Raw genomic sequence first — 17,570 nt, 5'->3', positions numbered from 1 at the left:
CCTGAGGAGGTGGTGCTGTGGTTGTGCCGACGGAGTGGGTAAGCCAGGTGCAGGGGGGTGACCTGGGGCTCTGGGATGGCATTGGTGGGGGAAGGGGGAAGGGGGCAGGGCAGTGGGCTGGGCCCTGGGCTCTCCTGGCTTCCACCCTGGACAGGGGGCGGGCCTTCCCCCAGGTGGGGTCCCCCCCCCCCCCCGGGGAGCAGGCTTGGTGACGGGAAGATCAGGTTTGAGGCCTGGGCTGCAGAGGAGGAAACGAGGGGAGAAGTGGATGGGTGATGGGATGTGGGGCCCAGGCCTGGCCCAGAGTCTGTTGGGGACCCCAGATCCGGTGCGCAGCCCCCAGGCTCAGGTGCTGCGTAGCCTCAGGTCACAGAGTTTGCAGACGCCCACACGTACCATGATTTACTTTCAGGACAAACACAGAGGCTGCAGTAGTGGGTTGAGCGATGTCTCCCCAAATTTGTGTGCAGAACCTCAGAATGTGACCTCTTCTGAAGGTAGGGTCTTTCCAGACGTGACTTTCCTCTCAGGATGAAATCATCCTACAATCCAGCGATTGGTGACCTCCTGAGAGACAGGAGAGGGCGGGTCCAGATTCAGTGTGAGGACCCAGCAGTGAAGCAGCCACAAGCCAAGGAGTGCTGGTGCCCCCAGGGGCTGGGAGGGGCAGGAAGGACCCGCCCTGGAGCCTGGCCCCGCCCACTCCTGGATGCTGGGCTTCCGGATGCAGAGAGAGAGTTCGCTTCTGTGGCTTTAAGCCACCACTTTGTTGTACTTGGAACAGTGGCCCAGCACACACTGCCCTGCGACTGGAGATGCAGAGAAATGCCTTTGTAGCTAAAACGGGCGCCGCTCAGGGGACGTGGTGCTCGTGCCGCTGACCTGAGGCGGCGGGGTCTGCGGGCGCTCAGCCCTTTGCACCGGGCAGTGGGGTGTAGAGGCAGCGGGAGGACCTGCAGGCGTGGGAGCAGGGGCCCTGCGTGGCTGTGGCAGGATGGGCCCCCTGCCCCCGTCAGCCCCTCCGGTCACAGGGGCGGCCTGGGGAGCGAGGTCTCCCCGCGGCCCCAGAAAGCCGCGTTTGGAAGCAGGGACACGGCGGCAAAGGCGAATTCGGGCCTTCTCACGCGAAGAGCTGGCTCACGGGGTCCTTGCTCTGGGCCGGGGTGCGGGTGACCCTTTAGATAAAGGACGTGGTGGAGGCCACGTGAGCCGGGCCCCGAGGGTGGGTGAGAGGGGAGTGAGTCCGGGCCTCCCGGGCCACGGCCGAGGCAGAGCTGGGAGCGCCCCGCCAGCGTGGGCTGCGCGGTCACCGGGTAAACGGGGCCCCTCTGGACCAGAGCCCAGGGGAGGGGCTCGGGGGGGGGGGCGCGGGAAGGGCCGTGCTCCCTCCTTTGTTTGCCGTCACGGTTGGGGGAGCGCGCCCCACCCTGTCCTTTCACGGTGGCTGGATTATTCCAGAACGCTGCACTTGGCCCCGACGTGCGAGCAAACACTCCCGGACGTCACAGAGGTTTTACGGCCGAGATTAGAGAACCTGAAGTGTCTGAAGGGCAGTCGGCGCCTTCAGCTGAGCATTGGGAGTTGACACCGAGCACGTAAGGCCGCAGGCTCCCGGGAGAGGCCAGGAGCACCGGCCGGTGTGTGTGCGAAGGTGTGTGGGGGCGGACGTGTGGGGAGTGTTTGCGAAGTGTGTACTAGTGCACGTGTGTGACCGGGAGTGTGTGGAAGGGTGAGTGCAGGTGGAGATGGAACACAGACAGACCATGAGCACAGGAGCGAGGGGGCAGTTCACAGAGGCGGACATGGGCTGCCAGGGAGATGCTGAGCCTCATGGGAATGCATGCGCACACACACCCGTGGGACGCAGTGGTCATCCGTGCAGTGTTCACGGGTTGACCACGGTGTTGGTGAGGCGTGTGAGTTTGGGCATCTCGGGGCAGCAGCTCGGGAATACCAAACGGAACCGTGTGTCCTTTGGCTCAGCCCTTTGGGAATGTTCTCGGGAAGGTTCTCTTGGAGCTCACCAGGGCGATGGTGAACAGTTATCTATACGAATAAAAGGGTAATATGCTAATTAGACCGGGAGACCTTCCGGACGTCCTTCCGGACAAAGCCACGGTGGTGGGCCAAGGCAGAGGTGGTTAGGGGCGATCAAGCCAGGAGAGGAGGGCAGTTGGGGGTGATCAGGCTGGTGTGGGAGGGCAGTTGGGGCCAATCAGATTGGCAGGGGAGGGCAGTTGGGAGTGATCAGGCTGGTGGGGTGGGCAGTTGGGGTGATCAGGCCAGAAGGGCGGCACAGTTGGGGGCGATCAGGCTGGCAGGCAGAGTGATTAGGGGCAATCAGGCAGGCAGGCAGGTGAGCAGTTAGGAGCCAGCAGTCCCAGATTGTGAAAGGGATGTCTAACTGCCGGTTTAGGCCCACAGGGATCGGGCCTAAACTGGCAGTCGGACATCCTCCAAGGGGTCCCAGATTGGAGAGGGTGCAGGCCGGGCTGAGGGACTCCCCCCCACCCCCTGCACGAATTTCGTGCACCGGGCCACTGGCCACTAGTTTGCAATAAAAGAGAACTGTCAGCAGTGTGCATGCCCATGCATCCCACAGGGGAAGCATCGCTGACTTCAGTTTGACGGGGCTCTCGGGGAATACTACACGGCCATTGATGAGAGAGGATGGCGTGTGCTCACAGGAAGGCCCTCTGAGCCCCAGCGTGAGCCAGGCGGGCAGATGCTGGCCGCGCACCAGGGCACCCAGCACGCATGACGCTCCCTGCGGGACGGGCAGACGCCCTCTCTCAGGCCCTGCGTTTGTGCAGTGGTTTTGTTTGTTTTTTAACGTGTGGGTGGAATGCTTTCATTCATTTAAAAGTCACTAATTGGCCAGGGGTGTTAGAGAGCTGCTGAGTTTCCGGTTGTCGGGAGCTTCTGACAGTCTGCAGGTTGGCCAGGGGCTGGCGATGCCCACCCTGTGTGGGGTGGGGCCGTCCCCTCGTCCCCCCGTCCGGAGAGCAGGGCCGCCCGGCCAGACGGCTGCCAGCGGCCACGGCGGCCAGCTCAGAGCCAGTGGGTGCCGGCTGTCACCCCCCGTTGGCGAGCACTTGGACCCTCACAGCTGACCAGGTCCTGGACGCTCTGGGTCCAACAGGCCTGGGGGCTGAGGCGGTCAACTTGGGGAAGCTTCCGGAACCCTCCTGTCACTGAGGGACTAGGCTCCAGTGGTGCCTGCCCTGGGTGAGCTCACTGGCTGGTGATGTGATGAAAACAAATTGGGCCCAGCCAGTGTGGCTCAGTGGTTGAGCATCGACCTATGAACCAGGAGGTCACAGTTCATTTCCCAGTGAGGGCACATGCCCTGGTTGTGGGCTCGATCCCCAGTGAGGGGCATTCAGGAGGCAGCTGATCAATGATTTTCTTTCATCATTGATGTTTCTCTCTCTCTCCCCCTCCTCTCTGAAATCAATACAGATATATTGAAAAACGTTGGAATTCAGTAGGAGGGCCGGGGCGGCCCGATGGGCCGAGGGAGGGGCCCGGGCACAGTGTGATGCCGGCCAGCAGGCTCCGTCCCGGCCCAGGTTCTCACGTGCTCCTGTTGCCACGGGCAACTGTGGGGAGGGGCACGGGCCCTCCTGATCCTCGTTATTTCTAGGCAGTTCTCTGGTGAGAGAGCGGCTCGGCCAGCGGGTGTTCAGAGCGGGTCGACGCGGAGAAGGGTTAATGCTCATTTCCCTGCCCGGCCGAGTGCGGGGCCTCAGCAGGCTGGGCCAGGCCCGTGGGACTCAGCTCCCTCACCCCCCGGGGTGCTTGTGGGAACCCGCTGGCCCCACCCTTACGTCGGCCCCGGAGCTGGGCCCGTGCTTCCGACGAGAACGGCACGGGGACGGCCGCCGACCCTGCTCGGCCCCCGGAGCCTCGGCCGCCGGGGCTCTCCCGGCTGCGGGACGCGTGGCCGTGTCTCCGGGGCCTGGGTGCGAGGGGCGCTCCTTCCTCGGGCGGCCGTGTGACCCCCGACCCCGTCCCGCCCCGCAGGTGACCACTGCGAGGTGAACGTCCGCGCGGGCCGCTGCGCCCACGGCGTCTGCAAGAACGGGGGCACCTGCGTGAACCTGCTCATCGGCGGCTTCCACTGCGTGTGCCCGCCCGGCGGCTTCGAGAGGCCCTACTGCGAGGTGACCACCCGCAGCTTCCCGCCCCACTCCTTCGTCACCTTCCGGGGCCTCCGGCAGCGCTTCCACTTCAGCGTCTCGCTCACGTGAGTGTGTCCCCACAGGACGTGCCCCCCCCACCCCGCAGGACGTGTCCCCCCACAGGATGTGTCCCCCATCCCCTCCCCCAGGACCTGTCCCCCACAGGACGACCCCCCCCCCCCCATGGGACATGCTCCCGCTCGGCATCCCTCTAGATAACACCTCATCGGCTGTGGCCTGTGATGGTCGCGGGCCCAGCGCTGGCTGGAGGGCCGGCTGCTTCATTTTAGGGCCCCAGCAAATTGAGAACGCGGGCTCCCGGTTCAGACGTTAGCAGTGCCCCGGGCGGCTGCCTGGTCACCCTCGGGCAGGGGTCCTGGCGGTTCTGGTCCTGCTCGCTGGCCACGCTCGGGCCCCTGACATCCCGGTGGCCCAGGGCGGAGGGAGCAGGGACCCGTGGGCTCGGCATCGGGGACTCCGCGTGGCTTCTCGCTCTGCCGCCCACGGGCTGGGGAACGGGGGCTGCCCGCCCCTTCACTGGCCCCCTAACGGCCACATGAGGATGCAGGCCCACTGTGCGCTGTGCTCCGTAGCGTGTCCCCCAGAGGGTTTAGATTTGATGTGATGTGTACGAATCTCGTTCCCGTTTTAAAGATTCCCGTCAGGTTTAACGCAGCGAGCAGGTGGGTTTATACTCGGTTGTTTGTGCCACGGTTTGCTGGGCCCCTTGGGGAACACGGCCTTGGGGTAGCAATGCTGTGTCCTGTGTCCTCTGGGTGGGCACCTGGAACCCGGCTCTCCCTCCTGCTGCCCTGTGGGCATCCCGGGCTGGATGGAGCAGGCTCCGCTCCTGGGAGTCCAGCAGGCCCCATAGAACGCCGGTGCGAATAGTCAGCGAGCGGGGCCTGGGCCCCTGGGTGAGAGGCGGGGTGCGCCGCCATCACCCCGAAATCCAACGAAGCCAGGCGTGTGCGCTGACTCCGGGGCATACAGGTGGCCTCCTGGGGGACGGGGCAGAGCTACTGAGGGCCACGGCTTGCGCGGTCAGTCCGCACAGCACGTGGTTAGAGGGTGCCTGCCACGTGAGGGGTGTCCGGGCCACAGGGTGAGTCAGGAATTCCCCCAGGGGGTGCTAACCTCGAGCAGGAGAGACCCTCGATGTCCGTGCCGGGAGGAGCTGCTCCCGATGGCGCAGACGGAGCTCAGAGGCGGCCGAGGAGACGGTGGGCCGCACCGTCGGGCCCAGTGGGCCCGTGTCTGCAGGGCTGGGGCGCCGCAGCACCCTGCTCTGGCCCGTGGGTGTCTCCCTGTGGTCCCCATGCGCCCCACACTCCGCAGACCCTGGAGGCACCCCATGTCCGTCTCTGCCACTCGAACCCCCTCTGCAGATGAGCCGGGGTGGCAGTGCCACCTTTGTCCCGCCCCTGCCCCTCCCGCGAGCCCCTCGACCTCATGTCTCCCACATCCAGCCCCTCGCTCCTTCCCGCGCCCGGCCCCTGGGCCCTCCCGCCGTCCTCTCTCCCTGGTGACCCCTGTGTGTCAGGCTCTGCTCTCAGCCGGTTACGTCGGTCCCTGTCCACACTCCTGCCGGGCCTGGGGTACAGCCCAAGCTTCTTTAAAAAATTTTATTTTATTAAATTTATTCCAGAGAGGAAGGGAGAGAGAGAGAGTGATAGAAACATCAATGATGAGAGAGAACCATGGATCGGCTGCCTCCTGCACACCCCTCACTGGGAATGGAGCCCGCAGCCCCGGGCAGGTGCCCTGACCAGGAATCGAACCGTGACCTCCTGGTTCATAGGTCGATGCTCAACCACTGAGCCACGCCAGCGGGGCAAAGCCCAACCTTTTAAGGTGCATGAGGCCCTCTGTGGTCTGACCCCTGACCCCTGACCCTGGCACCCTGCGTCCCGGGACAGAGCCGCCTCAGCTCCTGTGTTCTCTGGACCTGTCCAGCCTCACAAGGCTATTTCCTCCCCTCCCCCGCCCCTCCCCCTGTGCTGCTTCCTCCAGGAAGCCCCCCCGACCCCGGCCAGGCCACGCTGCATTCCAGCCCTGCAGAGGCCTGGTGACTGCCCCCCTGCCTGCCGCCTCCTGCCTCTGACGTCCTGGCTTGCGGGCCAGGCCACCCTCCTCCCTGCCCGCCTGCAAGGTCCTGGCGGGCACACGGGTGCCACGGGGGCTTGGCTCGTGGGCAGGTTTCCTGTGGCTCGAACCTCCTCTCGAGGCCTGTCCTCACGTGCGTTGCCCAGCGCGGGAGTCCCGCCAGGCCTCCTGGGCTATTATTGGACTGTGCCGACGTGTGGGAGGCCGAGGCCTGCCCTTCTGGGACCTTCAGTGAAGTGACCGCATGGGTCCCTGGCTGGGGTTCCGCTGTAGGCGCCCGGAGGGAGAGCCGTGCCTGTCCTGTCACCAGCCGAGGTCCGGCCGTCTGTCCGTCTGTCCGTGCTGTCCTCCGGCTGGCCTGCAGCTCCTCAGGGGCGCACCGTCCTGTTCCCAACACCCCAGGCACCCAGGCTCGGCCGTCCCACCGAAAAGGTGCCGGCCAGAAGCCCCGGGGCTGGAGGGGGGCAGGCCGAGGGCGAGCCTGCCGGGAACAGACAAGGAAGTCGGCTAGCTCCAGGTTCAGAGCGACCAGAAAGAAGTGTGACCCACACGTCCACGTGACACGTTCCGTCCACTGGACGGCAATTTATGGACAATTTCCAGGACACGTGATGATGGCTAGGACGCCAGGGCCATGGTAAAATCAATTGTTTTTTTTTTTTAAGTATTTTTACTGATGTCAGAGAGGAAGGGAGAGGGAGAGAGAGATAGAGACATCAGTGATGAGAGAGAACCATGGATCGGCTGCCTCCTGCTCGCCCCACACTGGAGATCGAGCCTGCAACCCGGGCCTGTGCCCTGACCGGGAATGAACCCTGACCTCCTGGTTCATAGGTCAACGCTCAACCACGGAGCCTCGCCGGCCGGGCCAATCAGCGTTTTGTAGGGAATGACCTCGAAAGCAGAATGACCGTGTTTGGACAGAACAGAATGCTGTGGACTGGCTGCGGGGGGCGGGCTGCGGGCGCCGTGGGAAAGGGGGGCTGGGGCACGGCGGGCTGTGGGCGCCGTGGGAAAGGTGGGCTGGGGCACGGCGGGCTGTGGGCGCCGTGGGAAAGGTGGGCTGGGGCACGGCGGGCTGCGGGCGCCGTGGGAAAGGGGGGCTGGGGCACGGCGGGCTGTGGGCGCCGTGGGAAAGGTGGGCTGGGGCACGGCGGGCTGCGGGCGCCGTGGGAAAGGTGGGCTGGGGCAACGCGGCTTCGGTTTCGGGCGGCGGTTACTCTCCTGCTGCTTCTCCTCTTTCCACGTCCTGTTTGCCAAGTGCCTCCTCGCTGAGCGGCTCCGGCTGCCTCCCCCCGCCCCCCGCCCCGCTTTGTTCTCTCCGCCCCTCCCCTCACCTCCCAGGCCTCCTCTCTGTTTCTCGCCTTCCCTCTTGCTCGTGCCCCGAGACCCTCCCCTGGGCCCCGGGCCCTTCATGAGCCCTCGTCTCCAGCGTGGACAGGACAGCTGCCCGGAGGTGCCCTCCGCGTGGGGCCCTCCCCAGAGCGGCTCCCAGGGGCCCGTGGAGAAACCTGCTCCGTGAGACCCCAGAGAGCTGGGGCCCAGCACGGTCCCAGCCTTAAGTCACCCCCTTTTCTGCCGGCTCACCCCGCACCCAGAGCCCCCACTTCGCTGAGCGGGCGTGTTCCCTCTCGTTGGCCGTCAGCTCTGCATTCTAAGCGGGCTCCCAGGCGGCGGGAGCTGTGGCCTCTCCGTCCCGGGAGGCGGGGCCCGGCGAGGCTCCCGCGGGCAGAGGGGCGGCCGGCCTGGTGGGCGCAGTCTGCCTCGGGGACGCAGCTCCTTCAGGAAACAGCTCCCCGTGTTCAGGAGGCTCCACGGGGGCCCTGAACCCGGGTGAAGGGAGGGTGTGGCGACTCCCTGGGTCTGAGCCCCCCACCCCCCTCTGTCGGGGACCCGCGGGTCTGATGGGGGCTCCCTCCGCACCCCGGGTGGGAGGGGCCTCCTGAATGGCTCTCTTGTCCGAGCGAGGGGTTTTCTCCTGAAGCGGCAGGTCTGGCAGGTCTGCCCGTTCTCCGAGTCACCGGCGCCATTCCCCCCGTTTGTCCAGCTCCCGCTAGCAGCCCTCTGGGGACAGACCCTGTGTGCGCGCCGGGGTGCGCAGTGAGCGAATCGCACCCCCTCCCCTCGTTCTTAGGAACAAACCGATGAGGAACGTTTTAGAAAGACCCCGAGGGACGGGATAGGCGGGTGGGTGGGGAGCAGTCAGCCACGAGGAGTGGGGACATCACGTTGGATGGCAGTGGGTTCGGGGTGGGGGAGCCGTGCCTGGCGTGCGTGGGGGAGACCCACTTGCGTGGCAGACGGTGCGCTGCCTGGTCTCTGTCCCCACGTCGCCGGTGGGCACAGCGGGGCGGATCCTGTGGGACGCTGAGCAGGTGCGGCCTCTCGTCCGTCCGCCGGCTGCTGGCCAGGCCCCTGGCGTCGCTCCTTCTTCCGGAGAGAGCGTCGCGCTCGTAGGCTCTGTGGCGGCAGCTCGTGATGAGCACGATGCCCGGGCGGCCTGGTTCCTGCGGGCGGCCTGGCCGCGCCCTCCCTGGCCGGCCGCCTGCTCCGGGGCTCAGCCCCCGCGTGACCTGCCCCCGCGTGACCTGCCCCCGCGTGACCTGCCCCCGCGTGACCCGCCCCGCTTGGCCCGCAGGTTCGCCACCCGGGAGAGGAACGGCCTGCTGCTCTACAACGGCCGCTTCAACGAGAAGCACGACTTCATCGCCCTGGAGGTGGTGGGCGAGCAGGTGCAGCTCACCTTCTCGGCAGGTAGGCCCCGCGGGGAGCCCCTCGCCTCGCCGCCTCCCGGGTGCTCCCGCCCTGGTTCCGGGTCCGGTCCGCCCTGTGTGTGAGTCCAGGCCACAGAGGTTTGCTGCAGTGTTATTATTTTTTAAATGTATCTTTATTGATGTCAGAGAGGAGGGAGAGGGAGATAGAGACATCGATGATGAGAGAGAAACATCATCTGTCGGCTGCCTCCTGCAGGCCCCTCCCTGGGGATCCAGCCCGCAACCCGGGCCTGTGCCCTGACGGGGAGCGGGACCGTGACCTCCTGGTCCATAGGCCGACGCTCAACCGCTGAGCCAGGCCGGCCGGGCCGCGGCGGCGTTATTTCTGTGGGGCCTCCGAAGACCAGTTTCCCAAACCGGGGCTCCCTGAGGGGGTGACGTGTGGACGGAAGACAGTCACAAGCTGGAGACACGGTGCCCTGGTCGTTAGGAGAGATCCTGGGTCCGGACCCTCGGGAGGACTTCAGCCTCCGTGGCCGCTGACCTGTTCTTTCTCCTCCCCCCCAGGTGAGACCACGACCACGGTGGCCCCGCAGGTGCCCGGGGGCGTGAGTGACGGGCAGTGGCACGTGGTGCAGGTGCAGTATTACAACAAGGTAGGCTGGCCACGCCGTTCCCGCCGGGCCCCACGCCCTTCCCGCCGGGCCCCACGCCCTTCCCGCCGGGCCCCACGCCCTTCCCGCCGGGCCCCACGCCCTTCCCGCCGGGCCCCACGCCCTTCCCGCCGGGCCCCACGCCCGTCCCGCCGGGCCCCACGCCCTTCCCGCCGGGCCCCACGCCCTTCCCGCCGGGCCCCACGCCCTTCCCGCCGGGCCCCACGCCCTTCCCGCCGGGCCCCACGCCGTTCCCGCCGGGCCCCACGCGGTTCCCGCCGGGCCCCACGCGGTTCCCGCCGGGCCCCACGCCGTTCCCGCCGGGCCCCACGCCGTTCCCGCCGGGCCCCACGCCCTTCCCGCCGGGCCCCACGCCCTTCCCGCCGGGCCCCACGCCCTTCCCGCCGGGCCCCACGCCCTTCCCGCCGGGCCCCACACCGCTTCCCGCCGGGCCCCACGCCCTTCCCGCCGGGCCCAGCAGCTTGCCCGTCCAAGACGTGTGCTCTGAGATTGTAAGGCATGTGCCGGTTGAGACGTGCCTTAGGAGATGAGCCTGGTTGAGGGTCCGTGTGACTGCACCAAGCCGGTGCTGGGCAAGATACCCCCCAGGGAGCTCCGGGCGGGGAGTGGGGAGGGAGGGGACACGGGGAGCAGCGATCACCCCACCGGGAAGGGCTTAGAAAGGCTTCCTTCCCTGCCGCCGCCTGGAGATGAACGTGCTGGGCATTCAGAGCTGGCACCGATGCCCCGTTGGCCAGGCGGCACCGGAGCGTCCGAGGGCCTCAGAGGAGATGCAGGGACGGGCGGGCACTTCTGGTTTCATTTTATCTCGCGGGTTCCTGGCTGGCAAGGAAACGTGTTGTTGGTTTTCGCATCGAAATGCGCAGCTGGTCTCCACGGCTGTGGCTCTGCCCACCAGTGCCCTCCCTCCCGGTGGACGTGCCCCCCCCCCCCGCCCGGGTCTGCGCTGGCCTGTCCCCCGCCCAGGCGTTGCCGGGCCGGGCTGAGCCTGGCTGGCGGCGAGGGGCCTCCCTCTGAGAAGCAGACGTGGACGGGGGTTGGGGGGGGGTGTTTGTTCCTTCGCGGCCACCGCTTTCAGGCGTGTGACACGCCAGTGACGGCCCCCCGCCACGGGCCTGAGGTCCTCGCTGCCCTCTGCCCCCCGGGGCTGCCCTTCACCCCGTCCTGCTGGGGTCCCTTCCCAGGCACCCCCACGGTGACCAGTTCTCGTCCGATGTCCCCAGCCCGTGGGCAGGAGCTGCCCGCGTCACTGCACAGGGCGGGGGCCGGCCGGTTCTGACCCGCATGTGGATCTCTGGGCCTCACTCGCCGTGGGGGTGGAGAAGTTGGGGGTGCCCGTCGGAAGTGACTCGGGGTGGAACTGAGGACGAAGGGGAGGAGGTTCCCGGCGCCTGGGAGGGTCTGGCTCCCGCAGCCCCGTGGGCCGCTGCCCGTTACTGCTGTCCGGGGGTGGCAGGGGTGGCCGTGCCCGTGCCCGGATGGCGTGCGGAGGGATGTGGGAGCGCGGGGAGGAAGTGCGTGGGGCGCAGTGGCTGAGTCGATGGAACAGCGGACCTCACAGACGGAGATGTCCATGCGTGACTCCCGTCTCGGGCTGGCGTCCCCGCGTCTCTGCCTGACCTGGTGGCCCTGGCCGTTTGGGACAATCCTTGGCCGGTGTGAGGTGCTCCCTGCTGCTCTCGGGAAGCACCTGGTGCGGGGGGGCACGGAGCCCCCACCCCGTCTGGCCCTCCGGGGCTCCTGGGTGGAGGCAGTCGGGTTTTCTGGCCCAAACACCTCCAGGCTTTTGTCGCGACACCGCGCACGCCCTTGAGTAGAGAGGGGGTGCCCTCACCACCCGCTCACTGCTCCAGGGCTGGTGTCGCCACCTCGCGAGAACGCCGCCGCCCCCCCCCCCCCATTCTGTGGCCTGTGCTCGCCTCTGGGCCGCCCTGGCCTCCGGCCCCGCTGGGCACGGGGTCAGCGGTCCCCGAGGTGTGTGCTTTCCGGGGGGAGGGGTGGGGGGCGTGGGGCGGTGGGGGCGGGGCGGCGTGCCCGGCCGGGGCAGGCCAGTGGGGGCGGGGCGGGTGACCCTCGGGCCCTTGCCCCGCGTCAGGGAAACAGGAAGCACGTGGCCATTCGCCCTCCCGCCCGTGTGGGAGCCCGTCTCCGGGGCGCGGCGGCTTTGGCTGCAGAGAGCCCGCAGGGCACGTCCTGGAAGCCTCTGCGATGGCTGCCGCCCCAGCGTCACAGCGGAGCAGGGACACAGCGCTGGCTGGCTCGCCACGCGAGGTCTTCGCCCACTGCCCATCGCTCTGCACCTGGCACGTTGCCGGGACCCCCAGGAGCACCAAGGAGCCCCGGAGCGTCCGGAGGAAGGAGGGGCCCCGCCCGCCCGCGAGGACAGGCAGGTGGCGGATCCCTGATCCCGCCGGCCCCACCCCGCCCCGTCCCGCTGCCTGTCAGCGCAGAGCTGAGCCCTCCCCCCAGCCCAGCCATTTCCTGTCGCCTGAGGCTGTTTCATGGAGGAAACCAGGCCACTGGCTCCGTGTGCTGCAGCCTCTGGCACCCCAAGCCCCACACGCAACCCCACACGCAGTGCTCAGATCTGGGCTCTGCCTCTGGGCCGTGGCTCCTGGGACTCCTGTCCCTGCTCTCCCAGGTGTGTCCAGCGCCCTGGTGGGGCTGGGCGGGCTTGGGGGCGCACGTGGGGGGCAGGGGCACTGCCGGCCGAAGCCAGGAGGCCGCTGGGATGAGCAGGGAAGGCGGCTGGGAATGGTGTGTAAGGGCAGCCGCCCTGCACTCGGGGCATGCACCCGGCTCGGGTCCCCCAGCAGCCCACCCCGGGCTGGCTGTGGCAGGTTGTGGTGGGTGACCCCTCCCCGGGGTGGCTGTGGCAGGTTGTGGTGGTTGACCCCTCCCCGGGCTGGCTGTGGCAGGTTGTGGTGGTTGACCCCTCCCCGGGCTGGCTGTGGCAGGTTGTGGTGGTTGACCCCTCCCCGGGGTGGCTGTGGCAGGTTGTGGTGGTTGACCCCTCCCCGGGCTGGCTGTGGCAGGTTGTGGTGGTTGACCCCTCCCCGGCAGCGGCGGTGCCCTCCATGCCCACCCTAGCTGGTTGCTTTTTTTATTGATGTCAGAGAGGAAGGGAGAGGGAGAGAGAGAGAGAAACATCAACGATGAGAAAGCATCATCGATCGGCTGCCTCCTGCACGCCCCCCACTGGGGATCCAGCCCGCAACCTGGGCACGTGCCCTGACTTGGGATCGAACTGTGACCTCCTGGTTTAGAGGTGGACGCTCAACCCCTGAGCCGCGCCAGACAACGCGTCTGAATAATTGGCCACAGCAGCGCCATGAGGGCAGAGACGCCGGCGGCCCCGACACCCCTCGGCGCCCACCGACCAGCGCTGCTTCAGGCGCCCCCCCTGAACCCTGCTTCTCCCGAGATGGGGTTCATTTCAGCGCATCCTGGGTGGGAATTCCCCAGTTTGTCCTGAGAGCCCGCCTGGGCTCTTTTCTCAATCGGGGTCCCCACAGGAAACAGAGGGAACCCTAAACAGGTGGTGGCCAGGAGGGCTGATTACCAGGGGGATCTCGGGACCGAGCCTGTGGCCGCCCTTAGTCCCGAGGCCTAGGGAGCGGGCCGAGTGGAACCCAGTCCCGGCCTCCGCGGAGGGACACAGCAGCCTGGCCCCTCCCGGCTGCTCCCTCTGGTCTCCTGTTGGGCTCCCGTGGCCAGAGCCAGCCCGCAGCCCGAGCACGGGGACCCCTGGTCAGGGCCGTGCCAGCGGGAGTAGGGCATTCACGCTCCCTCCGCTGCCACGTGGCATTTTAAAGGGACGGTCTGTCGTGGGCATGGCCTTCCGAGGTGCTGAGGGCACGCTGGAGTCGCGTGTTTCTGGGAGGCGTTTTCAAAGGCAGGCGCTTTGCACAAACACGTTGAGCTCCTCTGGCCTGGAGGGAGCCGCGGAGCCCCGCCCACACCCACCTCGGAGGTTGGGGCGCGCCGGGAGGATTGGGGACCATCCCCACGCCACAGAGGTGCGTTTTCCGCGGCTTTTGTAGAAGACGGGTGAGCACCCCCCACCCGCCTGCCGGAGGGTGAATGCGCCGGCGGAAGTCTGCCGGGCTCCGGGGAGACTTCTTACGCCTGGAACTTGGGTGTGGCCGAGCCGGGGCTCTTTTAAGTGACTGTCCCATGGCGCCACCTCGCCGGCCCCTCCCCGCCCCCCCACGGCAGGTTCAGGGATGTCTGGGTGGCATTGCTCTGTTTGTCATAGGGCCCCCCCGCCTCCCCCCGAAGCCTGGCCTGAGGCCTGTGTGGAAAGGTGGGAAGTGGCTGTTAGCGAGAGGCAGGCTTGGACTTTCCCCCAAACGGTGAGAACGAGGCGTTTGTTACTGTCTTTGTCTGAGGGAGCGACATCGACGTGTGGTCTCACTCATTTATGCATCGCTGGTGCTTCTTGTACGTGCGCTGACTGGGGGCGGAACCCGCAACCTTGGCGTGTGGGGAGACCCTCCAACCAGCCGAGCTCCCCCGCTGGGTCTGTCTTTGTTGTTTTTAAATAAAAGCGGGTGCACGGTTCTCTCCTAGAATCCGACTCACAGAACCAGTGCAGACGTAACGAACGGAGGACAGGGCCGTCCTTGAAGTGGAGTGTCCTGCAGCCGTGACAGCTCTGCGCCCAGGCGGAGAGACGGCTGAGGATGTTGTCGATAGATAACAAAGCATGTTACCGCCTGGCCGGTGTGGCTCAGTGGTGGAACGTTGACCTTTGAACCAGGAGGTCACGGTTCGATTCCCGGTCAGGGCGGGTGCCCAGGTTGTGGATGCAATCCCCAGTAAGGGTTGTGCACGAGGCAGCCGATCAGTGATTCTCTCTCATCATTCATATTTCTACCTCTCTCAATATAGTTATTTCTTTTCTCAATCATCATGATTTAAACCACCTCCTAACCCCTCCAGGTGGCTGCCTCACTCAGCTACCACCCTCACTTGCCCTCAGCCCCCACCAGCTACCCCCACCACCCTTGTCATGCAGCCACGGGTGTGTAAGCTGCTGCCTCGTTTGTCCTGACTCTGCCGACTGACTCCAATGGTGTGGCAAAGAGAAGGCCTAACGGAGACTTGACTGCAGCATTCAGTTACTCAGAAAAGAAGGAAGTTTGTTTAGAATTTTAAAAAATGAAATACAAAATAGCAAAAGATGTGGGTGCAGTTAAAGCAGTGCTGAGAGGTAAATTCGTAGCACTACAATACTTACATGAGAAAAGAGGAAAAGTCTCAAGTTAGTCATCTAAGCTCCCACCTCAAGAACTTGGAAAAAGGAGAGCAAAATAAGTCCAGAGCACGTAGGGGGAAAGAAACAATAAAATAACAGCAGGAACCAGTGACGTTGAAAACAGAAAAAACAACAGAGAAAAATCAACAAAACAAAGAGCTTTGGAAAGATAAAAAAAACCTTGATAAATATTCTGGCGAGACTAACAAGGAAAGAGAGAAGACATGGATTACTAACATCAAGAATAAATCCCCAGTTCCTCAAAAAACACGAACTACCACAACTCATCCAATATGAATTTGAGTGACCATGTTACTCTTCAGGAAATGGAATTTGTAATTTAGAAACTCCCCCAAACGAGCCCTAGCCGGTGTGGCTCAGTGGATAGAGCGTCAGCCTGCCTACTAAAGGGTCCCAGGTTCGATTCCCAGTCAGGGCACAGGCCTGGGTTGCAGGCTTGATCCCCAGTAGGGGGCGTGCAGGAGGCAGCCGATCCATGATTCTCTCTCATTGATGTTTCTATCTCTCTCCCTCACCATTCCTTTCTGAAATAAATAAAAATATATATTTTAAAAAAAAAACCCTCCCCCAAACGAACTCTGCAGGCCCAGGTGGTCTCGCTGGCGACCCCTGTCGGATGTGTCAGGAGTTGCACCACTTGCACGTGGTCTGCTCCAGAAAGGAGAAGAGCAGGGAGCACCTGCCCGCTCCCTCGGTGAGGGGAGTTGTGCCCTGAGACCCCGAGCAGATGGAGACAGCCCCGACGGGGAAGCCACGGCCACGCCCCTCGTGGAGGCAGACACCCCCTGGCCACGCGGAAACCTGCCCACGCGTGCCCACAGCCGCTGTCTTCACAACAACCGCCAACGGGAGGGAAGCGGCGTGGCTGCACGGGCGGCGGGGTCCCCGTGGAGGTGGAAACGCCCCGCCTCCTGATGATCAGCGGCCGCACCCGGGCCGTGGGGGGCCCCCGCCTGCGGGGTGGCTCGCGCCGGTGGGAGCCGGGTGAGGTGTCAGGTCTGGAGTGCGTTTGCTCGAATGTGCATCTACAGTGATCTCTCGATGGAGAGCTTCGGCCCTCCACAGCGGTAGCGTCCGTGCTGGCGTGCGCGTGGTTTTCCCCGAAGGCCGCCTGCCCCTCGGGAAGCAAGGCCACGAGCAGCCCGCGGCCGGCAGCGTTCCTGGTCACAACCCCCCCCCCCCCCCCCCCAGCGTGTGGCGGGGAACATCAGGCGTCTATTCTTCCTCGTGGCTCTGAGACGGGGGCGCTATTGAGGCTGTTCTCATAACGGGTCCCCCCCCCCCCCGGCCCGGCAGAGGCCCCTGGGAATCAGGTTGGGGAGCAGGAGGCGGCGTCTGTGTCCGGCTGCGACCTGCCTGCGCGGGATCACTCATCCCCGGCGCTTTCCTCAAAGGCCCGGCAGGAGGCCGCTGGCGGTGGGATTGTGAACCAGTTCCCGTTTCTTCTTTTATTTGTCATTTTCATTACCCTCCTCCCTGGAGGATACTTTTCCATTGGTTTTAGGGAGAGTGGGAGGGAGGCTGAAGGGAAGGGAGGAGAGAGAGAGAGAAACGTTGATGTGAGAGACACATCCATGGGTTGCCTCCTCCATGAGCCCCAACGGGGCGGGGACCCCACAGCCCAGGTATGTGCCCTTGGCCAGAATCGAACCTGGGACGCTTCGGGTTGAGGGCGGGTGCTCTAACCACTGAGCTGCCGGCCAGGGCTGATTTCTTCTTCTAAGCTCTCTGTTGGAAAAGTCACCTCACTCAGTGTCCACGATACGAAGCTGAGGTTTCTAGAAGTTTCCGTGCGCTTTTGCGAAGCACAGGAAGCCTTTATCGTGAAGCGCGGGCCAGGCGGGCCCCTTGTTCCCCGTCTGCACCGGCTCCCTGGCTGTGCTCCTCCCACGGACCCTGCCGAGCGGACACCTGTGTCAGAGGAGCGTGTGGGGACAGCCGTGCTGTCCTTCCTGTGAGCCCCGTCTCAGCCAGCCCCCCCTCCCGCTCCCCCTCCCCCTCATCCCAGCCAGCCCCCCCTCCCACTCCCTCCTCCCGCTCCCCCCTAAACCCCCGGCCCAGCCGAGCCCCCCGCTCTCCCCCATCCCAGCCAGCCCCCCTCCTGCTCCCCCCTAACCCCCCGGCCCAGCCGAGCCCCCCGCTCTCCCCCATCCCAGCCAGCACCCCTCCCGCTTTCTCCTAACCCCCCGGCCCAGCCGAGCCCCCCCTGTGTCCCCCCCACATCTCAGTCGGCCCTTCTGTTGCTCTCCGGCCACGTGTCCTGCTTGGGCGGCCGTTTCTCGGGGGAATGGCTCGGCCGTGGCTGCCCCCTGGACAGGCGATGGATGCCGCGTATCTGTGGGTCAGGGCGCCTCCTCCCCGGAAACAGCCTCCGCGGGTCCAGGCCAGCACCGGAGAGGAGGGGCCCAGCGGCCCGGAGCCGGGGCAGGGTTGCCCGCTTCCGTCCTGAGCAGCCTGGCGGGCGGGCGGGCGGGAGCCACCTGCTGTGGAAACTGTTCCCAGCGGCAGCGCAGCCCCGCCCGGGCCCTGTCCGGCCCGTCATGGAAAGTCCCGCAGGCCGGGCGCCCCCACCTCCCCTCCTCCCCCTGCCGCCGCCTCGCACCCCACCCGT

General features: G+C 65.9%; 1 protein-coding gene across 1 annotated transcript in view; it reads left to right on the top strand.

Moving 5' to 3' along the window:
• CELSR1 (cadherin EGF LAG seven-pass G-type receptor 1) overlaps window positions 1-17,570 on the top strand; it is a 99,904-nt gene that overhangs the window by 43,270 nt on the left and 39,064 nt on the right. Inside the window, exons 3-5 of the mRNA XM_054719646.1 lie at window positions 4,027-4,249; window positions 8,929-9,044; window positions 9,572-9,660. Coding sequence (XP_054575621.1) covers window positions 4,027-4,249; window positions 8,929-9,044; window positions 9,572-9,660 — 428 coding nt within the window. The remainder of the gene's footprint in view (window positions 1-4,026; window positions 4,250-8,928; window positions 9,045-9,571; window positions 9,661-17,570) is intronic.

Source organism: Eptesicus fuscus, chromosome 7 (genome assembly GCF_027574615.1).
Source record: "Eptesicus fuscus isolate TK198812 chromosome 7, DD_ASM_mEF_20220401, whole genome shotgun sequence".
Classification (NCBI taxonomy): Eukaryota; Metazoa; Chordata; class Mammalia; order Chiroptera; family Vespertilionidae; genus Eptesicus; species Eptesicus fuscus.
The sequence above is the reverse complement of the archived record's forward strand: the minus strand, read 5'-3'. Positions and strand labels throughout refer to the sequence as shown.